The following is a 25218-nucleotide window of genomic DNA, read 5'->3' on the forward strand; positions in this document are numbered from 1 at the left end:
AATCCCGACATACAGAAAGAAACTCCAGTACTGACACACCAATAAAACTGAGAAATGGGGGAAGTTTATTAAAAACAGCTTCTAAACTTAGTGATGGCTGTTAAACAGGAAGTTTATAGTTATTTTCCAGCATATTGTAGTTTGAGCTTTACTTGATATGGGAGCCAAACATGACTCGAGAAGATGTTGTTTCACAAGTGAACACTATCTAAATTTGGTATCTTATGTGTTACATGTTTTCATGCAGAAACATGGAAAACTTCCAAAGGGTTATCACAATACAGATGTTTAAAGAATATTTTCTTACTCTGTATCTTGCGATGTTAGCACATTAAAATGTTTCCAAAATGACAGTCAGCTTTGCCAACAGAAGATCTAACCAACAGGAAACCTAATTAAAATACACTTGACAGGTTCAGTTATATTCAGAAAAAAAAAAGAAATAATAATGCTAAATTATTAATATAAAAATCCATTTCTCTTGGGTTTGCTCATGTTAAGTGCTCACAAAGGAAAGCACTAGGCAAGGCTGAGAAAAGCAAGGCTGGAAAAAACAAGACTGGAAAGAGAATAATAAATCCAGATGGAGGACAAATTGAATGAGATGTCACACTCACCTAATCTAAGGAGTAAATAGCTAAGCAAAATATCTGGAAAAATGATAGCATGAAGACCATCTTCATTACAAAAATACTTTAGTGAATGGAATCTTCTAAATTGTCTTGGTTAGATTAGTATTTAGACTAAGTATCTTTCATCTTATAAATGTTTCAACTGAGAATAGAGGAACATTCTTTTGTTGTAATTGACTTTCAGGGGTTGGCTCCTTAAATGACTGGGAGAAGTAAACTCAATCTCACATTATGGGAACATGCAAACAGAAATCAATGTAACATTACTCCCCCTGGAAACTTAAATAAGACAAGTATTGACATGAGCAATCTGCTATAAAGTGATGTCCAGATAAAGAAGAAAGAAAAACAGGAATTAAGGGGGCAGGCCAATGGGATAAAACACTTTAGCAAACACAGAAATGGAATAAATGTTTGGAATTGACCTGTAGCACCTATCACAATGCAATAATATTCAGGCCACCAATATTCTAATAAATTGGTTGTTTTGAACTGATTTATTGAGGAGGAATATCCACTAAAAAACCTGATTTTCTTCTGGTTACTAATAAACATTCTCAGTGGTCTTCACAACAGTGTAAAGCCAGGGTGACAAGAGACTTACCAGAATCAGACAACTGTAGACTCATCTAGGGTGGAAGGGATCTCTAGGGTCCTTCTAGGCTAAGCCTCTGGCTAAAGCAGGGCTAACTTAGATCAGCCTGCTTGGACAGGAGCTTGTCCCATTGAGTACTGAATATCTCTACAGGCAGAGATTTCACAGCCTTTAGGCAACACACTGACTGAAACCGGCTGGAGCAAAGAATATTTTCTGTAGAAGGACTGCTCTCTTCCATAGAGAAATGTTGGCTTCAAACTACCACTTTCTAGATCTGTTTTCCTTTAAAAACACCATTATTTATTATAAGAACTATCTTTAATTGTTATTCTCATTGAGAAGCGGTAGCAAGGTTTACTTAGTTTAATTGACCTGATCTTTAAAATAGGTTTGTATGGTAGAATTCAGGTCACCAGAGTCTGGGTTACACATAGTCAATATATATTTTGGCTTCACTGACAAGCATCATTAGTACCAGATAATTGCTGCCAGTCCTAGAATACAGGCAGTACTATAGGTCCACATATTATAGACTACAGTACATATTATAGACTTCCCCTTCTGGCAAGGCTACCTTTCTATTTTACCATTAAGTTTGTAAAGACATTGCTATTTCCCAAAGAAATCCAATCAGCTGCAAACACATTTAAAAACAAAGCCATATTTTCTTCTCCAGTGTCACTATGTAAGGAGTGAAAGAGACTAAACCATTGGCCATTTATGTAACTCCAAAAGTGGAAACACCTGCTGTGGTGAGCTACTGACATCAACTAGGTCAAGGAAAGCTTGTAAAAGGTCTTGTTCTTCTAAAGCAGACACAGAGCAGTGCCAGCTGCTGGTTAAGTTGTGGGTACTAAACTCCCATGTATTCCTGCAAGCATTCTAATGTCTTTTGTGGGCAGGATTTAAATATATATGTATTTTCTATTGACCTGACTCTGCCCATTCTGCACTTATCATTGTGACTCTGAATAGAAGCAGAGTTATGCTGACATGGAATGTCTCTTGAAAAGCCCATATTTTGCTGCATTTGCAGGCTGCCTTCCAGGATCAAGGCTAAAGATTAGTATGTTTTGTCAAATATCCTCTTGAACATTCTCCTCCTCCTTGCTAATTTTAGTTCACTATCAATAATATTGTCCAATCATTTCAAGACAAAAGCAGCTGTAGGTACCCACCTTGATATAAGCATTTCTTTGGTCTAAAAATTAAGGAAGTTGAGGAAACCTATTCACAGCATATGACATTGCAGAAGGTTAAAATTACGGTGGTTCCAATTGAATGGTGCCATTGTTTATTTGCCTTGAGGCTAATAGGTAGGTATTCATTCATGTATGCAAAACAGTAGGGTGAAAAAAATGTCAGGATTTACCATTAAGGTGTTTCCCCTATCATCATTTAAGAGAAAAATTCTCAAGGCTGAGTCTTTCTTCACCTTTAAAAGCCTTCCCCATGAAAGTAATATGAGATAAGTAAGATTTTGAAACAATTTTAAGATTGGTTGTTAAGATTTAACAACCAGAATTATTGTCATCTACTTTAGGAAGATCCTACAAGGCAAGTTAAAAAGGCAGAACAGAAACAGTTTACATTTTGCCAAATTCCTGGTAAGACCATAATGCAGGGAAAAAGAGAAAAGGAGACAAAATCAACATACTTCTTCCAGTAACTATTCTGTCTGTAATCTAGCTCTGTATGATGTCTGAGTGCAGAGTAGTAAATAGTCACTACTACATTTTCCACTGTTTTTGAGAATTACTTAACAGCACAGATTGATTTGCCATGTGGAGTGAATTAAGTGGAAAAACAAAACCCAGCAAATTTTAGTTGATTAAACGGTTCTTCCTCTGTAAAACCAAAGTAAATGTAAATTCACGTGGGCAATTCCATGGAGCTGGAAAAACAGAAAGTATATTCTGCCAATACTTTTCCAGTGCATACATTACCACTGGGCAATTATTTAGATACTGTCAATATATGTCTGGTTTCATGGAAAATATTGCATACTCACAAACATTAGCCTCCACATTCATGCTTCTGAGGAACCTAAAGAATAACAGTGCCAATATCTTTCACACATGTACCTTCAAAAAAAGCATGGGTTTAGTGAAAAAGAGGAAAATATTTTTCACATTTTAATTTGGGTATTAAGAAGCCTTTGACTTGCAAGAAACTGTAGGGTAAAAGCAGCAAGGATGAAAATAAGAATAAAAAGATAACCTTATGTAAAAAATAGGAAGCTGTTGATAAAAGCAATTTTGACCTGAGGACACTGACATATGAAATGTAGAATACCTTGATCTAAGGTGACAGAGGCACATGATTATGATTTACAGTGATTTTTATCTGAAATCTCATGACAAAATGTGATGATGAAGTAAAGTTTTTTTTTTTTTTTTCTACTTTGCAAAGTACTTGCAGAGGTTCTGCTCCAGTGGAGTTAGTAATGCGGGCAGGTGGCTGCTTCCTGCCAGCATTCAGGCAATGTGTCATCTAATCCAACTCAGAGCAGGTGTCATTGTTACAGTGCTTAATTTCTGGCAGCATATGACAGGATCTCAATTGTGGAACAGAACAAGGGGAAATGCTTGCAATGTCCTTCTATGTAGACAAAAATATGTGAGTGGGAGGACAGCTTCAAGAACAGGGTAGGTTACTTGAGTAGAAGTAAAATGCAAATACTATCTCACTGCTCAAATTCACTGTGCAATGATGAGCTCACAATCTGCAGTAGAGAAATACAAATTCCTTTAAGATAAGAAATGACATCAGAAGGAAGTCTTTAATTCCAACAAATGTCACCTAAATCTGCAGAATGGGTCTTACAGGAAGGTAACTTAGATGAAGTAAATCAACTATGGAAACAATATCCTCTGACTTGGACTGCACTTCTGAGAGAAAAGAATTAGAAATATCTGCAGCATGACTATCTTAATGGAAAAGGTTGATGTGACTGGGAGGTAACGATAAAACATTTCTTGATAATTCCATCAGTAAATCTGAATGAATACAGGTTAGACCCATCTGGGTAAGATCACTGTGACAAAATAGCTAATAATATGGATTTTATCTGACAAATATGCTTTTATTCCTCTGGACTGGAAAATTACTATAAACATGTGAAATCATTATTTGCAGATTTAAAATGCAGATAGCTAAAATCTCTGGGCAGAATAATGCATTTTTACCTACAGAAACAGTATTTGGCATTGTCTCTTTAATGAAATGTCAGTTATGGGCTCAAATTTTAGATAAAAAGGTAGTACTTTATACAGTGACTGTTGACACCATCAAATCTTTTTGACTGTTCTGTGGGCCAAAGAAAGGCCTCTTAAGTACATTATTTTTCTTTTGACATCGCAGGCCATTAAAAACACATCACACAATTGAACTACATTTTATAAGGCAGCTTCCTTTGTGATTTATGCCAAGTGTAAAATATAAAGCAAATATTTTTCTGATATGGATTTATTTCTCATTGATAATTTTTTGAAGTAGAAAATACTTACATTTAATGAATTGTCCGTTAAATATTCATGTTTGCTTTTAGAGGCTTATTGGAAAAACATTGCTTTGGTAAAGAAAAAGACAGTTTATTTTTTTGTCCAACAGTTAATTTCACAAACATGATAATTAATGAAACACACAAAAAATGCAGGCAGGCTTATGATAGATTTTCCATACATATAACTAGAGAAAATTGAATAAGCTGCTTATTGCATCACAGAATAATACAGGCAATCTAGTCAAATCTCCTGCTCTAAGCAGGGACAACTAGAGTGGTTTGTGGGGTCTTGAATATCTCTGTGACTGGAGACCTTGCAACCTCTCTGAGCACCAGAGTGTCTCTGGACAGACAAATCAGAGCTGAACTTCCATGTGGATGCAGAAGTGTTGGCAGCAGCCCAGGTCTGAGCACCTGCCTGTGCTCCAGCAGTGTGAAACTCTTTGATTGTTCAACTCCCTCTGCAGAGTCTTGTTTCTCAGCTCATACAACCAAGGAAGACAAGAAATACATACATGACTATCAATCTGGACTCCAAAGTCCTTTCACACTTTCCAGGATGCGCTGAACTGCCCTGCAGCTCTCTGTACACCTTTGTATTTGATGGTGCAACTCGAAATTCTTTCTAAAGGGAGACACACATGAGCTCAACAAGAGCACAGATGCGCAGGAGACTACTCTTAGGGTCACTGTCAGTTCAGTTCAGTCCACATGACACAAGCCCCAAGTTCTTCAAGCCAGCTACACCTTCTCCACATGAGTAACTACAAGCAGAGGTGCTAGCCCATGCAGTAGGGGAAGCAGAGGGGTAATGGATATGCTTGTTAGCACAGCTTGTTGTCTTGGGTGCTGTCCCATGCTGGCACGAGTAGGATAACAACGTGGGCTGGCAACACCTGGGTGGGTTTCTGCACCATTCCTGGCTGTGCAGGACACATGTGTGCCTCTGCTCTGCAGGGAAGTCACAGAAATGCACTCTCACTGCTCCTTCTCAGGCTTATACAGACTCTCATTTTCCAGGAAAGAAATAGCAGCAAAGGAAAACCAAGATCAGTTAAATGAAGGGAAAAGATGCACGAGAAGAGTGTGAATCACTCATATCTCTACCAGTTACAGTTACCCATAAACTCTGCTGGTCTGGATGACTAAAATGCTTGTTCACTCAACTAATATCTCAGTTTTCTGTGCCTTACTTATCTTACTGCAATGATTATTAGAACTGGAAAGAGTTCGAGGAGCCATCTTCTAATAATTCATTTCACATTGTTCTAATCATTGCTGCAAAACTTTCCTGCCTTCCTCATCTAAAGGCAGAGACATGAGCAAGACATTTTCCCTTTCTTCTTCCACTTTATACAAACTATTATGGAGTTGTTATATTTCTTAATAAGATGGACAAAGTGAATTTCTGAGCAACTGCGTTCTGAAGTCTTCTGAAGGTACTCAAGAGATCTGATACACTAAAAGGATGAAAACAAAATTTTACAAGGAAAGTTGTCTTGTAAATATGCCAAAGCATGCGGTAGAGCAGCCATCTCTTCAGACATACTATCATTACTACAGGAAAGGGAAATTCTTTCCAAAGCAAAATGTGATGGTGAGAATAGGCTTGATTACCAATATTTAGTTCACAATTTGTATTAAAAAATTAGATAGATTGACCTTCTTTTCAATCCCAAACCATGCTAAGACTGTATAAGACTTCCCACAAAAAATTAAATACAAAACCCCTAGAGATAAAGGCAAATCCATCTTAATGTATTGTCTTCAGCAAACCACAGTTTCATGTTGATCATAAAAAGAAATCTCACACTTTAGTGCAGAGTGGAAATTTCTAATAATTTATGGTGTGCATTATTTTTTACCTGTCTGCTTAGCTAAGCTTGAAGTAATTTAACCTTTATGTAATTAGATCATCTGATAAAAACCCACACGTCAGAAACAGAAGAAAACCCCCACTTTCCTAAGCAAAGCTAGAGTAATTAGAATTTAACTAGACAAGGAGACAAGGTGAAATTGTAATGCATAATGTCTCTAAACTAAGGAGGCAAAATTCTGGATCCTTTGTGCATCTGTGTACAAATCCCTTCATTTGTTAGACATACTTTAAATGAAACAAGGTTGAGGAATGACAAGGGCAAATTATGTATTTCCTTCAGAATGTTCTAATTTGTTGTGGTAAAGCAGTGCCCATACATGGCACAATGAATTGTCAAGGCAGACTCCTAAACATGATCTCTGCTGTTGATCAATTATTGCTGGTCCCAGTGTGCCTACTGACATAAGGTGCTGGATGAAAACACCTCCCGTATGACACAGAAGAGCAGAGCAGCACCAGATGGAGCTCAGTATCTTAATGGTTCAGATAAATGTGATAGAGCACAGAGAGGATTTCCTTTCCTAGTTCAGAGCTCTGACATGCAGATTTAATGAGAGAAGTTGAAGAAAACAAACCAGTCCTCTTTTTCTTGAAAGACAACTTCACTATCACATGAGATAATGTTAGTTTTCATCTGATTGCATGTGTTGCAAAGAGGTGGTACTAATCCTAAATTTTTGCAGAAAAATTTTGGGTTTTGAGATGCCTATGATGTGTGAAATGAAGGCCACATATGCTGGCAAAGAATCCCCCTTTCCAAATTCACTTGTACCATGGAAACTGCTGAGATGAAGTTTCTTTGCTTAATAGACCATACTGTCCTTCTCTAGTGATAAAAAAAAATATTTTTGTCTTTCAGAAGCCCCCGGTTTACAAAAGGCAGCTTGTTCAGCTTAGGAAAGTAAAAAATGTCTTTTTTATCTATTGAGAGATAAATAGTTCTAGGAGGTTTTTGTTTGTTTGTTTTTGTTTTTTAGCATTTTGCCCATTTTTTATAAGGGCTGTGCCTCTCAGAGCCGCAGCAGAGAATTCACAGCCCATAAGTGAAACAGGTGTTGCAAAAGAGTTTTTAGCTCTGTGGTACTATTCAGATCCTTTTATTCAGTGCAAAATTTTTGAGCAGAATTGAAATTCTCATCTGTTGTACCTCTGGAACGTATGCTTACAGCAATTTGTTTAATTTTCTTCTCCAGGGAAGTAGAGACACATAACGTGGAAATAAAATCAATATCTCACTTCACTTAATAATCCCAGTTTTTCAAGCTCTTTATAGATGCACTGTGATAGACATTTTCTTCAATTACAGAGATTACCTGACAGGAAAATTATAATTCCACTAGATAATTTTTGAAATAAGTCAATATGGCTCATACATGAATGGCTCTATAGATAACAATCATTTTGTTGAAAGGAATTTTCTTAACAGCATGGCATTTTGGGCCCAATGAATATTATAAAAGATATTTTAAAATCGGAGGGAAATTCCATTAGTGTTACATCACTAGAAAACAGGGAAAATTTTGTAAATTGCAGAACACTATCTCAACAAACCACCTCTTAGTGTATTATAATTACACATACACTGCAGGCTGTTGTTCCTGTCAAATATTTAAAGTATAATGTACCGCATGTCAGAGAAATGTAGTGTAGGAATGTGCTTTGCATCATTTGGTGCAAATTTGCAGAGTCACTGTAATTACTTGTGCTGTACAAACACACATACACCATCATGTATAACCCCTTTTGAATGTCAGGGCAAAGTGGTGAATTAGGGAAGAAATTATGTTAAAATTGTATGGCACATACCTCTCCTAGTTCTTAGTACTAGGGACTGAAAGCTTTGAACTGAATTGTTATCATCACAGTAGCACAGCTGGTGAATTTCTTTTCTAAAATAATGTTATGGCCCTACTGTCCACAATTGCCATATTGATCTTCAAAATTACAAAAAAATAACTAATTCCTTCAGCATAATATTTAAGAGCAACTCTCCCTCCCGCTTTCTGTGTCTTACACACACATATCCAGAAATACAACTGACAAGTACTTCTCTCAGTGTTTCTTTTCTCCTCGTATTTGTTTCCTCCTCCAGAATCCCATCTGCATCTTGCTTGCTTATCTCCTGATCAGCCAAAGTCACATTTCTCTGGCCAGGTTCCTCTCACCACCACAGAGGGCAGCCAGTCCTGCCCACCACCCTGGCTGCGTGTCATGTACCATGGACCAAATCTCCCAATATCAGATCCCTGCCAACAGCAGCCTCTGAAGCACAACTAATTACAGAGCTCTATTTTTTAAAACTTCAGTTTGAAAAAGTAACAGGAAGTAATTTCAACTTTCGAACCGGAGGAACCTTGTATAAAATACACATATATTAAATTTCCCAAACTACCAAGGCAACAAGATTGTGGGGATTCTTGCTTTGCCCAGATGGTATTTCAGCACAAAATGGGAGAAAACTGGAATCTTTGAAATCTTTTTTTTCTGGCAGATTTTAAGTGAAGGGCTCATCTAACAGAGATACCATCTCCCCTTTAAAACATGAAAGGTTAACAGGAAAATATCAAAATACTAATAGGGAAATAGCTCTGGGTAACAACTGAGCAATCATCACCACTGTACATCGTTGGTGGAAAGTGCAGTGGCAGCAACAAGAAAATAGAAAGCCTAATGTTGGAAATGTCACCAAGTGCCTAAAGTGAAGCTCTTATCTAACATATGAATATTTTTAATGTATAATGAAGAGGAGAGGAAAATGGGGGAGGGGGAAACCATGCTCTGTGCTTACGTAAATGTGACACTCATGCTACACTCTAGTGTCTGAAAAATACATTCTTGTAGAGCAAAAGATAGTGAGGTGGCTGAGAGTTAAATGCAGAAATGATGAACACAAAAAATATCACTGTATGAATCAAGAAGAGAAGCCAGAAAGAGAAGCCAGAACAGGGTAATGTGCATGAAGATTAAAAAAAAAATCAAATTAATGGAATACAGGACTCAAATTCCCTAGTCTTTTATTTTGTATAGCTATTCAGCAGGGTGCAAAGTACAGCCTGAGTAAGAAATAGATGGATTAATTAAAGAAAAATTAGAGCAGGACGATTAGAATGATAAAGAGTTTTGGGAAACTTGACCTAGGGGAAAAAAATTGTTCAAAACACAGATGGAATTCAAAACACCAAAGAAAATGCTAAGCAAAGACCACAGTAACATTTTAAAAATAAGTAAGAAATAGTTATGAATAAGAAGGGAATGAACTGCACTCCATTTTCCTTCTCAATCGGGCAAGAAATAACTGGATTAAATTGTAGCGAAGGAGGTTTAGGTCAGATCCTATCGAAAGAATTTCGAGGACTTGGCATGTGGGGCTGTAAGGAATATAGGAGTGGCTGAGGGTGCTTAGCCAGGGATAAAAGGAGAAGCCCTATATTATGCTCTCATGTGGATATTACTGTAATAAACCCTGTAAAGAAGGCAGAAATTGTTCTTTACTTAAACTCTTTGTCCACATCCACACACACATATTTTGCTTTTACCATGCTAAAATCAATAAAGAGCTATTTGATAAAAAACATAGAGGACTCAGGCAAAAGTGGTATTAAAAGCACAAGTTTCTTCAAGCACATCCAATATCCTTCAGAGTTTCAACAGTATCTGTGTGCTCCACTTACTGTGGAATATGTTATTATTTTACTTAAAATTGCTTTCTGAGATCTTCATTTTTATAGTCTTCAAGATCAAAATTTAGCTGTTAAGGGCACCAGCAACAAACCTTCCCTTTGTTAGAGGCATACACTTAAAACAACTCAATCTACAAGAGGCTAGGAACTCAAGAGTGACACAATGAAAGAGATCAGTGCTTTGGATGTTGGTAATAGTTTGTTGACAGTGCTCCAGGACTTTCTGTGGAGTTACAATGTTTGTCAGCTGTTTAGAGAGGTGCATATGCACTGTTTAGTAGACACAAATTCTAGGTATTCAAGAAAACCTGATACACACTCGTGTTCCCATTTTACTTTTAGGAGTGTTAGGAACTGATTGTGATAATCTCTGAAGACAGGATAAGGAATGTAAGTGTGAGTAATCTGTTCCTGTCCAAGTACATCCTGATAAGACCTGAAGAAAATTGTGGCTTCTACATCCCAGGCTGTTGATCTAATTTTATTTTTTAGTAGTCAAATGAAACAAAATTCTGGTCCAGAGACCCTGATTGCAAAGGCTTCTGTTAGATAATTTCTGCATCAAGATTCTAGTCATGAGTTTAAGAAATGAGGCTTTCTTTTGTGTGATATATTATCTAATGGAAAACATCCTTCATGCTCTACAAGTAATTTACGAAATTAATTAAGAAGATAGCATATAAAAGCTTTGCTAGTGAGGCATGGTTAGTCCTGTATGAACATTCTAGTGACCAGCTGTGATGCCATGTAAGAGAGAAAAGTATTTTGCTGCAACACCAAATGGAATAAGTTTTATGAAAATGGAGCAAACTGGACAAGGTTTCTAAACATTTGTCAGGAAACAGGTAAAATTTTCACTTTAATTTACTTTAAAAAACTGTCCATACAAAACAGCATGTTTTGGTATTTCACTGGATTATATCTGTTTTCTCTTTTGTAAAGATAGCATTTTTAACACCTAGTACAGCATTTTCATATCAGGTATTTAATACTAAATCTGTTTAAATGAAATATTTTCCCATATTCAAAATGTTTCCCTTTCCTCAGCTAAAACTCTTTGCAGAGTCTAATCTATTCTAGTGATTATTAATTGCTTGCCTATCTCTTTTGCTGCAGTCTGTTAAGACTTTCTCCATAAATACAAAACAATTGTTTCAAGATGTTAAGGGCTTGCATTGTATTTCCAAAGAGATTTCACAGTCACATTTTTATAGTGGGAGCTATACAATGAGAAGGGGGCTTTTCTTATATATCTGCCATGATTTAATGTGGATATGCCTCTGCATTTTGATTCTAGTGTCCTTTTATGTTTTCTCACCACCATTCTAAATTCCCCCCTTTCCCAAAACTCTGAAGTGCTCACCTTTCCCAAACAATTTTTATGTTGTGCCTTTTGGCTGGAATAATTTGAATAACAATTCATATCTCCTACTACATTAGTAGGAGATATGAATTGTGCTTCCTTTCATAAGACAGACAGAAATCCAGCCCAAGATGGAAATGTAAATCAGCATGGCAAGCATTCATCAATTCCCAGTCAAAACATCAAAGAACAAAAAATGTCAAATAACAGAAAAAACTGCAGGAACATTAATCCATTCCATAGCTTGGGGGTTTTAGAACGGAAATTTTCAGTTGTCACACAATTCCATTAGTTGCATACTTTACATTATAGCAGTACTGAGGATGATTTTCCAATCCACAGATCTATTAATATAAATCTATAGATACCACTTGGACAGAGGGCAAACAAAATGGCTTATCTTGAGTAGTTTACAGATATGGTATGTGACAGGTGTCTGACCTGGTTTTCCCTGCTGGATACTGATATTTGTATCAAAACACTGGCACTATCATATCTCTAAGGCCACTGGTCCTGAGAGATTCCCTGAAGGTTTTCTGACAAGGAGCAGACACCACAGGTGTGATTCAGGGCAACTAAGTTTAAATGTCTGCAATGGAGAGGAACAGGCACCTTCAAGGTATAATGAATTTGTTCTATTTTCCTCAAAATTAGATGAACTGATGCACATAAGGGCTTGTTCCTGCCTACCTAGTCAGATTATGTACATTGTCAACAGCGACATTCAATATGTTGGGTTTTTTTTTTCTCCTAGGGCTCTGCAGTAAAACCACCTTATTTTCCCTGAACTCCTGCTCCTCACCACCCACATCAACTTCTGCAGTAACAGAGACACATTAATTCCTACAACTGCACCTTCATGGGTGCCTCTAGTGCTCTGCTCAGCTGTCTGGGACACATCACAGCAGCAGCATTTGATTTAGAATATTTTACAAGGCCTTGGCTGCCATCCATTTCCCCCATTCCACCCTATTCATTCTTCCTGCAGAGAAGACATAGGTAAATGCAGATCTTTAAATAACAAAGCCTCCCATCAGTACTTTAAATGTCCTCTTGAATTTGGTCAGTACTTTCTGTATTCCATTACTTGAATCCTTCTCTCCTGTGAACTTCTGAAGCTAATGATGGTAAAATCCATAAATTTGCACAAGAACATTGACCTGGAATGTTCTAAAAATCACAGCTTCTATTCTCTCTACTGCTGTTTCAGGACATTTGTTTAATCCAATCTTGTCTCAGAAAGTCACAGTTTCCAATAGCAATAGCGCTCACAGTACAACTTCAAGAACTCTGGTGATGAAGGGCCAGGCTGTTATCTATAGAAAACCTACAGAATTCTACAAAAAAAAACCAAACATGACCATCCATGGCTTTTTAGACCATGATCTAGCATTGGTGATGAAGCTGACCTTCAGACACGCCTTCCCACCAGCGCTCTGGAGCTTCTCCAGATTCCTCAGAAAATCAGGTCACAGAATAGATGATGAACTTATAAGGCACAAAAAGATGCAGAAATCCAAATATAAAAAGACAAATTTCTTGAGGAGAAGAACATGAAGTTTGTGTATTGCAAGACAAAGTATCATGGTTTCCAGATGTACATGTCTCCATTTTGTTCTTCGCCTATCTACATTTTCACTGTGGAGGGTTTATTCTTTCTGAAAAATTTCAAAGTTTAAAAAGGTGTAAGGGATGGTTTTTAGACAAAAAAAAAAAAAAAGGGAAAGAACAACGTTCTTATATTTTGAGAAATTTGAGTCAATCTTGTTATAAATGGAAAGGTCTATTTGAGTCTATTAACAAAAACAAATTATAACTAAAAGAGTAGTAAGTAGAGTACCATGAAGAGCTCCAAGAGGAAACAAAAGGGTTTTCACACTGTTTTGTCTAAAATGTACTCTTAGAGATTCTTTCAAGAGATTTCAGATAACAAAATAAAAGACAACTTGTGCACAGAAGAGAGTTTTGTAAACCAGATAAGACTTTAAACAGGAGGACATGACTAACTGGCTGACAGAACTTACAGTTAGTATGGCTATGTCATAAGCATTTTTGCCTCAGGTCAGGCTTTTTTAAACTTCATTTACAACACTACTTCATTACCACTCAAGCAGCAAGAAACAAATTTGTAAATATGCAGTGGATAATTCTGCATTTCATTTGGGCCCAGAAACCCATAAACTGAAAGGTCTTTTTCAAGAAAGCTGAGCCCTGATGTAATTAGTTCTATTTTGTTCTGTTTCCACAACTGAGATACAGTTTATCCAAGGCACAGAGCACCAATGCTCCGCTTGCTCCATCACTGGCTTAACCCTTATGACAAAGAAAATCAGACAATGAGAGGGTCTGGAGTCCTTGTGCCAAGAGCAGTGAGAGAGGGAACTGCCCCTCCCAGGTTCATGCTTCCCTCTTGGCACTACTTTCAGGGGGGCAGCCCCACACCACCTCAGGCTTTAGGGGAAGATGCAAATGTCCCCGAGACGAATCATTGCTCTTTGCTTTAGATGCATAATGCTGTAAATACCCTGCTGTCTTCTCAAAACAAGTTCAACACCAAAATCATTAAAATAAAATGAGAACACAAAGCCAATTGCTGGGTTTCTATATAGTCTGTCTTTCTGCTCCCTAGAGACAACTATAGATTTTTGCTTATTAAGCCATTACTGTAAGGGAGTGTTGCAGCAAACCAGTCATGCCACCTTTGGGCAATGAGAACTCTCACTGTGCATTAAGTGATTGTAGCCTTGTGCATTATGCTTATTCCTGATGCTATTGGTGGGTGAAACAACAGCCCCTCGAAAATAATTGCAGTGTAAGACCAGCTATTGTAAAGGGAAAGGTGACTTTTGACATATAGGGGACAACTCATACATAACCCTGATAATTTTTTCTTAATCTTTTCCCTGTCTGGTTTTTTCCTTCAAAAGATTTTTTATGTTCTGATTTGTGGATGTTGATGACAGTAAATTCTTTGACAAGAAATTTTACCTGTTCCTGAAAGAAGTATGTCAGGGGTTTTTAAATTCCTATTCAGTTATCTATGTATTTTCTGTATTACCTCCCTATTCCTTCAAAGAGCCATATTTTTTTTTGAAAAGTAGATCGAGTTTTCAGCAACTTTTTGCTGAAAAATTTGCTTAGTCTACTAGTTTTACAATGCCCTGTTAAAGGCTGGCACTTGTCAACTCAGAAACATATTCATTTATGGGCTCCCTCAGATAATCAAGAAATTTGTCTTTAAGAACTGCATTCTGAAATTTGAATTCAGACCCTATCTATCCAGTCTTTCATTTATGTCCTCATTTTTTTTTTTAAATTGCCATTGTGCTGTACAGTGGACATAGCATCTGAAATCTAAAACTTTTCCCTCAGAAGTTCAAGCAGCTGGAAACTTCTCCACTGTTTAGTGACTGTGATTTTTTGGTACAGAATACTCCCTGGGAAAGGACATTGTTCTGCTTGTACCAACACATATTTCTGTAAAACATTGCTGAAAAGAGACTCTTTTTGCTATGTGAATTAGATAATAAGACAGTCTGACTTCCATTTGCTCTGTCTGAATTGGGATGAAATGAATAGCCCAACGTTGAAAACTAAATAGCTGGAAGCACTTTTGTATGTAATGCTTGTGGTAAGGTTTGCATTTCAGTTTGGTTCCCTTTTTGCAGGCATAATTTATGTCATGTTGATGTCCCTGTCCCTGATTTGTGGATGTAACCAGACACAGTGCTTAAAACATTAAATAACAAGCTACACCTGCTTATAATATTAGTTATGCTGCTCATGAAAATACAGAGCCTGCAGGCTGCATAATTTGTACTGTAAGTTCATTAGCTGTAGATATTTACAGATGGAATAATAGGATCAGAAAAGTGAGACACTGAAACAACTTACTAGAGTCCATGAAAGCTACGGAATTTTTGACACTGGTCACAGTAGTGGAATAACACTGAATTACACCTGTGGTGGGTTGACCCTGGCTGCATGCCAGGTACTCACTAAAGGCACTCCATCACTCCCTCTTTTATCAGGACAGGGGAGAAAATGGAAGAGGAAGCTCATGGGTCTAGATAAGGACAAAGATAGATCACCCACCTGTTACTATCATGGGCCAAACAAACTCCACTTGGAGAAATTAGTTTAACGTATTATCAATCAAATTAGAATAGGATAATGAGAAATAAAACCAAACCTTAAAACACTTTTCCCCAGCCCTTTTTCCAGGCTCAGCGTCACCCCAGCTTTTCTCTACCTCCTCCAAGCCAGTGGTATGTAAGGACGGGGAATGGGGGCTGCAGTCAGGTCATTACACTGCTCCTTCCTCCTCAGGAGGAGGACTCTTCCCTTGATCCAGTGTGGGGTCCCTTCCACAGGAGACAGTGCTCCACTAACTTTTTGAACGTGGGTCCTTCCCACAAGCTGCAGTTCTTCACAAACATCTCCAGCACGTGTCTCTTTCATGGGATGGAGTCAGTCAGGAAGAGATTGTTCCAGGGTGGGTCTCTTGCATGGGGTCACAAGTCCTACCAACAAATCTGCTCCAGCATGGCCTCTTCTCTCCAGGATGCCACAGGTCCTGCCAGGAGCCTGCTCCAGTGAGGACTTCCCACAGGCTCACAGCCTCCTTTGGGCATCCACCTGCTCCAGTGTGGGGTTCTCCACAGGTTACAGGTGGATATGTGCTCTCCTGTGGGCCTCCATGGCTGCAGGGGCACAGGTGCCTCACTATGGTCTGCACCGTGGGCTGCAGGGGAATCTCAGCCCCAGCAGCTAGAGCACCTCCTCCCCTTCCTTCTTCACTGACCTTGGTGTCTGCAGAGTTGTTCCTTGTACATATTCTCATTCCTCTCTTTTGGGTGCTGGTCTGCAGCAGGCTTTTTCCTGTTTTTAAATACTTTATCACAGAGGGGCTACCATTGTTGACGGGCTCAGTCTTGGCCAACAGTGAGCTCATCTTGGAGCTGTGTGGAAGAGGCTCTGACAGATGTGAGGGAAACTTCTAACAACTTCTCACATAAGCCATCCTTCTAGCTCCACTTACCACCAAAACCTTGCCATGCAAACCCAATACAAGGTTTCATCTTCTCCAAAGATCAAGAAAGCCTAGTTTTGTCCAAATGCCAGTTTGGCCTAAAGGAACCCTGTTATCCATAGGTGACATCCTGCATGTTTCTTGAGCTACCATGCATGCACAGTAGGGATAATCACCACTCTCACTGTTGTCCCAGTGCTTCCTATTACGTATCTCACATGGGCATGCTCATTTCTCTCTGTCAAAAAGCTCAGAGGACAGCTGACATAATTTCAGTGGTGGAAGCTTTCCCTAGCGACCCTTTTCTCTAGTGGATGGGTGCTTTTGGTACATGCAGAGTAAGCTCAACATGGCTTTTTTTATGAGCACAAAATAAAAACTATCAGTCAGGAAAAGATTTTCCAGCTGACCTGCAGCTTGCTCCTGGCTACCACACAAACTCTCCTGGCAAATTGTAAAAAGGCAGTTGACCATAGACTAAGCACTCTGGTTTAAACTGTATGCCTGGTTGATTAAATTACATCTAAAAACTACAATAAATTACAAAAAAGTTATTGTTCTTTCAATAACTGGGTAAGCTGAAGTCATAACTGAAAAATAAACTTGGAATCAACTATAAAGGCACTGAGATTTTATTGTGTGTGGCTCGGAGAACAAAATTACATAAGCTACATTTATAAAATGCCTTTTCTAACTCAGATCTGCAAGTACCACTTGGGGTCTGGAAGTCAGCTCAATTCTTTTCTACCCATGAATCACAATCAGAAAAAAACCATTTATGTAACAGGAATCTCATGAACAATTGCACTGATGACGCACAAACCAGAAAAAAAGCAGATCAGTCTCTCAACTGTTTTGGTTCTGCAGTGCTAACAGCAACAACAACAACAACAACAACAAAAAGGAGTAGATGTAATTTTTTTCCAGAAAGTTGATAGTATTTCATTAAGTTCAGAAGCAATAGCTGTTGATTATAATGCCTCTTTCACATCATCACTCTCTGAACACAGTTAGTGCTCAGAAGTTGCAGTCTTTGAAGTTCTTAGCTTTTTCTTGTTCTTTATTTCTAAGTTTTAGCTCACTTTGACATGGTCATAGGTCTATTTTCCTTTTACACTCAGGGATGTGCTAAAAGTCACTGTGATACTCTGCGTGCTCTTTCTGTCATCTGTAATTTCTCTCAACATTCATCATCTTGAAAGCAGGCTCCAACTTGCTGCTAAATATAAGTATCTTACTGAATACATGTTTCTAGCTTCTTATGTCCTACCTCGTTAGCACAAAGTTACAGCTACATTAAAAGAAACTGCTTTACACAACTATTACTAGCTCTTCAGGAACCTATCTACGTCTGCTTGCAAACTTGACAAGTCATGAAATAATAGTATTCTGTAATTATATTGCATCAACTACTGAAAAATATTTCAAAAAATAACTTCTAGGGTCATGTTAACATAACTTAAGACTCAGAGTATACCCACTAGTAGATATTTGTTCATACAACACAACTAAAGCTTATACCGTGCTTTTCTTGCTTGTCCTTTTGCATTTTCCCCAGAGAACACCTATTATGTATTTCTACTGCCTATTGTATACACCAGCTGTGGTTTTGCTGCCAGATGTTGCACCAGAAATGTCAGCTGCTGCTTGAGGCAGGGAGTGAATGCAATTAGAGGTGCCCTGGTGACAGCTTGACGCTTATGGTGGTGAAGTTTAACTTTCTAATCAGGCATGTAGCACAAAAACCCCCACAACTTGGGAGTCTTCTGAAAACTGGACTAGCACTACACTGACATCATTTATCAGGGAGATGCAAAGATCAATGTGCTGGCAGAAGTCCAAATGGATTGGCTGTTACTTGTAAAATATCTGAAGCTAGTTTCTGAAGGACATTCTGCATGGAGTAGCTGTGAGGAGTCCAGCTTTCCAGGGCAGTAAGGAATGCTATTGGTTTAAATTAGTTAATTGCTTTTATATTGAGACATTTGTTACCATAAATATACAAAATAAATAAAATAAAAGGCCTGAATACTATTTTCACTACTCATGTGGTTAGTTCCCATTTACTACTCTTCTATCACTCACTTTCTACTTGTCTGTCAATTGCTTTTTCAAGTAAACTGCATGAAATCAACTTATAATCTATAAATTAAAAACTTTGAACACAATCATTAAGCATAATGTATTAAGTACATTTAGTAGTAGAAATACGCTGTATGACATAGTTTGGTATAGTCATGAGAAGTAGAAAAGCCAAAAAAATCATGCCATGTTCAAACTAAATGTAGTCTGTTCCTAGGGCTACATGACCAGATCCTAACCCAACATCAGGTTCATTTTGGATAGACTGTTCTTAGTCAAATGCAAATTACTTTCTTTTTTTTTCTCTTATATAAATTACTCATGCAAATGTGGTCTGTGTTTGTTCATCCAGCATAAATTTCTCACCTCTATCCTGCATTTGCATTACTTTACAGTGCAGTTTAAAAAGTTTGCAAGTGAATGAGTAATATAAGTTTGCTGCTGCATGTTGGCTACCTCCCTGCATGACCTATTATGATAGTATAGTTTAAAGTATCTTACTGAAATATTTCTGTGGTACTCTATTTGTGTTCCAGAACTGTGTAGATACTCTTGACAGCAACTGAGTTCTACCTGGTCATTTGGGACAGGTAAACAGTAATTCATGCTGCAGGAATAATTTGGGAAAAGGGTACTTCTCCAGATTTTGGCTAAGAGGTTAAATTTATAAATACTTGTTCTTGTGATAAGTATCATGGGCTCAAAGTAATTCTGACTCTTCATTCTCTCTTGAAAACACAGGTTTTCCAGAAATTGCTGGGCCACAGGGATGAGCATTTAATTTGGAATGACAGACGCTATCTATATTTTCTCTTCACATAAATCTGATCACAGGTAATTCTCTTCTGCATGTCAGTGGGTTGATCTAAGTCTCAGGTTTATCTTGTATTAAGATAAATTTGAAACATACCACCAGAATGTGGACAGCAGCACCCTGTTAACCTTTTGCCCACCAGCTCTGGAAGGGATGAGTCTCATGTGATATTCACAGATGGCATCAGTGCCTACAAACTTACAGTGTGATTGGTACCTCATCTCCCAGAAGTACATGCTGCACTTGGAGACTGTCCTCTCCATTTTCCCCACACAAAAGTCTTTTTCAAGGAGTATTGGAAAATGAGAGCAGCAGGGTCATTGAGGATCCCAGAGCCAGGATATCATAGTCACTTATCTCACTTGTGAGACATCTCACTTGTGAGACATTGGAAAAGAGAATAAATCAACAAAGGAAATGTTTCACCTGGCTGAAAAGAAAATACAGTCTCTTTTCCAGGAATTACCTACAGTTTTGATTACCTTGTTTGAACATCTCTGCATGTGATCACATGTGTTTGATGTGGTCTGGAAGTGCCTGGCTGTGACAGGGTCAACACACTCATCCTATCCAGAATCAATAGACACAGAAAAGCAAGGGAAAGTATCATAGAATGACTTGTGCTGTACCACTCAATTAGCATTCACTTTTAGAGTGTTGTTTTCAATTTAAAATCTTTACTATTTAATTTTATTTTTCCAATTTTTAATTTTTTTCACTCTTTAAAAATGTTCTATTACTATTTTTTCTCCATGACTTTTTTTTTTTTTTTTTTTTTTTTGGTTAAAATTTTCATTATTTTAATTATCTGTTCTTTGGTCTGGGATCCCCTCATTCTTTATTACTGTATGTACTGAGCACCAAATCTGGCTTTCAAGGCAGAGTGGTGTGGTACAGTTGAAGACTGTGAGTGTGAATTTGTTGGGGAATAGCTGCAAAATATTATCACCTTTTCCTAGAGTCAGAAACATATATCTGTTCAGACCTTTCTCAGTTACATGGTCTTGACATTGTGCCTGAAGTTATTTCAGCTGTTGTGAATTCGTTTCAGATTCACTTTCTCATTTCATGCTGCAAAGTGAACACTGCTCCCCACACTCACCACTTCCTGGGAATTTCACTGCGCTGTACTTGTCAGGGAGCCACTGCAATGCACTTCTCCCTCTCTGCAGTGAGGCATATTGAAATTGCAGTGTGGATAGCTCTGTAAGTTTTCCTCTCTGCCAATGGTTTCATGTTAAAAGGACAGGGCTAACACAATCGAACACCAAGGTATGAACAGCCGGTAGCTAAAGGAGAACGGACCAACAACCACACAAAATTCACAGGAGGAAAAAAACTTATTTCAGTCCAACAGTTGCTACCTATCACCTCTGAATATGTTCTGTGGCCAAAGCAATAGGCAGTTTTCTCATTTCATCTGGGAGCAAACTTTTTTTCAGTGGAAGCAGTATATTGCATGTGAGCAACTTTAAAAAAATCCTGCAGTTATAATTTTCCAGAATTAACACTCAAAATGAAGTGTAGTCTCAAAAATAGGAGAAGTAAAAATAAAGAGAAATAATTTAGACACTAGGTGATCGCTCAGCTAAGTTTAAAGCTAAGTGTTATGCAGCACTGTTAATCTCTGGGGATGGGGGAGGGAGTGTACTAAGAATGTACTTATTTCCTTCAGGATTATAATTTAATTTAGAAAATAATGTGATCACAAAATGTACATGCTAGAGTTTAGTTTTAGGTCAGAGTTACATGTTAAAAAAGATTGCTACCTTTGATTTTAAAAACATTAGCCTGAGTCACGTAGCACAACCTCATTTTGATCATTCTGTGTTCAGAAACTATACAATTACTGATGCTGGCAAGAAGTCACACCAAGGGCAAATGAGATTAGTAAGAAATAAAACTGCATGTCACTAGCAAAATAAAAACTGAAATGAATAATCAAATTGGCAGATCATTCACGCAGCCTAGGCAGCAAAATCCAAATAAATGGTCTTGAAAGCCAAAAAAAATCCTCTATAGCAAGCATTTAAATCATCAATTTGAAAAAGTTTTCAGCACAGAATGTTGCAATAAGTTTCATGATACTTAAAATATAAAGTGATTTCATAGCTTTCACTGCTGACCTTAGCACAGTAATAAATCTGCAAAAACCACAAAGTAGGAAAAATGTATTTGAAACCATTGCACATATGTTTTAATAGGGAGGATTCCTCCCCCATTTGTTTTCTACACTGTCCAAATTTTAAAGACTTTGTCAGCATCTCTTCTGGTGGAAGCAGGTCAGAATTCTAGGATGTAAAGGTGAATAGCTGCAGCAACACTCCCATGTTCTTGAAAGTTGGGTTACAACTTCTATAGGCAGTAGCACATATAGAGGAAACGTAATAATGAGCAATCTCAGCCACTGAAAACATCTGTCAATTACTGCAGCACTGAAGATGATGACTTCCAGCTTATTTGAAAGAATAGCTTAGGGTAACTTTCAGTGTAACCAGTAAAATGCTCTTAATACACTTACATACACCAATACCCACGTTCAATCAAAAACATTTTAAAAAACGAAAAATTCTCATTTTTCTGTAAAGGCTTCCCTTTTTCCCTCCCCAGTGTTCTCCAAAGAACTCTGCATGTCAAGCACACAGACAGAATCTTTACACATGTACCAAGAATTCAGTGAAAGAAAGGGAGATAATGCGTAAAACCTACATAATTGATCAAAGCCTATATCTGTTTCCATCACTGGCAGCATGACAATGCATATTAGCATGAGTGTGAGTCCACCAGGCACAAATAAAGCTAAACAATACCTGTTCTGGATGGAAGTGAGGCTTAAGCCCTGCTTAAGCACATTATCAAAGTTTGAGGAAGTTCATAGTCTTGGCAAAAGAGATATGGTCTCTTTAAACCTTGCTCCTGCTACCTAACATATCAATGCATTTTAGACACTTTGCATGAATTTATACACTCTTGTCCATAAAAGATCTACTGATTTAGGACATTATGTTGGAAATAATGTAGATATAAATGATTCATATGTACTGCCCAATTATTTCAGTGCTTAGGGTTAAGACAGAAGGAGAAACTTTAAGCTGTTTTCAAACTACTAAAATACTTCTCACGTTGCTTTGCCTAAGCTGACAGATAAAGGAAGGCAGAGATCTAGTTAGGTCTCTGGAGAGAGTATCAGGAGCCTCAGCAAAGAGTGGAGCACAAAGCTAGAAAAAAAATTAGGTGCAGAAATATGGATTGCACTCAGTAGAATTCAGGCCATTCAAACCCAGCACTTGCTTTTTGTATTGCACAGCACAACAGATTAAATTCTGTGGCCTACTTGTGCATAAGGTTGAAAAAGATGACTGTAATGGCCTGTTTTGGCCTTCAATCCCTGTGTCTGATTTTGCTTTAGGCTACACTTTTGCACTGCTCTGGCCTATATTTAGGCATGCTTAAAAGCATTTTTCTACGCTACAGCAGAGTGAAGAGTTTCAGAGTAAACAAATCATATCCCCAGATTCTATATAGCTTCAATGTGAAAGTTTTTTTAAGGAATATCTCTTACTTCTTTTTCCATTTGAAGTCCTTCTGCTCTGATATTTCTCTCAAATACTTCCCTCTTCTCTGTCTGTGGATTAGATTTTCTATACACAAGGATGTAGTCAATCCGACATTTCCCATCTCTAAAATACAGTCCATTGGTTTTGTTCTTATCAGGTACTTCCTGCAAAGAGAAAATCAAGCAATTCAGTAATGTTAATTTTTCATGATAATTGCTGCATGGCTGTTTGCATCATTGGTTTTCAGTAATACTCAACAAGCTGTTCAAGTTTTAGGCCCTTCACATATAGTGCTTTTGACTTCATCTGGGAGGAGCACAGGCTTCCCTACTTAAGGGGATCTTAAGGGGCATCAGGGGGCCTTAGGAAAATGCTTGGACATGTGGGGATGGGATAGGAGAGAATAAAAAACACAAGCAAACCTCCCTCCCTCACCACTCTCCATAAGGTTAGGAATAATTTCTTACTAATAAAATAGAACAGAGAATAATGTTACTGAAGTGTGAATTTAAAATTAAGAACTTCATATGGCTGAGTGTCTTTGTACACGTGAAAAGAGTGAACATTAACATTATCATTATATTTTACTGTAGTGAGAAACACTAAAACCTGGCACGGATATTTTTATTACTTTGCCCCGTAGGATGCAGACAGCAACATGAAGGTTCTGTACTGACCTCGCCATACCTCATCAAACTAACTACTGAATATTCCTTGCTTAAGGAATAGCTGAGGATGAATTTATTTGGATTTATTTGGAAAGAATTACTGGTGTTAGGTGTGGCAACACATAAAATCAATAAAAGCAATAAATACTGTCTCTTTCCTTTATTAAAAAAAAAAAAAAAAAAAAAAAAAGCCTGTTTAAATGTTTGGTCTGACAGAAAAACTCAGCTTGATTTCATTGTTAATAAGAGGACGAACATGTCATTCTCCTGAGATGTAAAAGACCAAACTGATGGTCTTTTTCCAGTAAGTCATAAGATGAAATTCTCTACAGAACCTTCTCACAATTTAACACTACGTCTACATTATACAAGTTCTGCCCAGGGTTTAAGCTTTCACTTTCAACCAAGTTGAAATTGCATGGCAGTTTGCAATGGTTGGAGCCTTTCATACAGGAAATGTACACTGTGAAGGATACATGGGACAAACAGCACTCCCTCTGAGCAGTATAAAGGGCAAGGACCTTCAGGAACCTCAAGATCAGTCCAGCTCTAAGCTGAAGGGAAGGTTAAGCTAATTTACTTCTGTTTCACCAAAACTCACTCTGCTATTCCTGTCAAAAATAGCCCTGCCCTATAATATACAATCAAGTCTCTGAAATAAAAAGAATATTTTGACTTTCACATCTGGGGGAAGAAGGGAATTTTCAAAATACTTTCTCCATAAGAGAATTGCTTCTGAATTTAAATTACAAAGTGAACACTATAATAGGAAAAATTATTTTTACAGGAAACGCCCTCAAAACAATTTTCGCATTCAAAGAGTTTAGTATAAGTTATCTTTCTGATTCTCAGCAGGCATTTTGATTAAATAGAAAAACCAATGAAAGTATCCCAAATGTTGCATCCCCTTGGTACATCCAGTTCCCTAAAGGAAGAAGGAAATTTTTCTAGCATTCTTTCATTATAGTGTCTAACTCCTGACACAACTTAGGGCAGGCTTAATACAGTGGAACAGTTCTTAGAGCCCAAAAAGAAGGCAAGAAAAAAGATTTAATCTCTAAGGAAAAAACGGTAGCAAACTATTTATATCTGTACTGCATATCATGCTGATAAATGATATTATCAAGATATGAGAAGTATTTTTCATAGAACATTAAATGTGAAAACAGCTCAGGAGGCACATTTTATCCTTTTCCATTAAAAATCTCTGTCGAGAAGACATAAAAAAAGCCCCAACAGCCCAAAGGGTGTTTAAGGTTGTTTAAATAATGGAAGGGTGTAGCAGGGGTTTAGAAGGCTGTGGGTCATCTTGGTGGTCCTGTTATGATTTCTAACCCTCCTGGCAAGCCTCTTGTTCAGTAGTCAGTCAATATATGTTTTGAGTGTAATAGGAAAGGAGCTGTAGAGC

The 25218-nt window shown here is 37.6% G+C and overlaps 1 protein-coding gene across 1 annotated transcript in view; it reads right to left on the reverse strand.

Annotated features, from left to right (window-relative positions):
- ANO4 (anoctamin 4) overlaps positions 1–25218 on the reverse strand; it is a 117224-nt gene that overhangs the window by 67926 nt on the left and 24080 nt on the right. The window contains exon 4 of the mRNA XM_041474407.1: positions 23148–23306. Coding sequence (XP_041330341.1) covers positions 23148–23306 — 159 coding nt within the window. The remainder of the gene's footprint in view (positions 1–23147; positions 23307–25218) is intronic.

This window comes from Pyrgilauda ruficollis, unplaced genomic scaffold, assembly GCF_017590135.1.
Source record: "Pyrgilauda ruficollis isolate IOZ18807 unplaced genomic scaffold, ASM1759013v1 scaffold32, whole genome shotgun sequence".
NCBI lineage: Eukaryota > Metazoa > Chordata > Aves > Passeriformes > Passeridae > Pyrgilauda > Pyrgilauda ruficollis.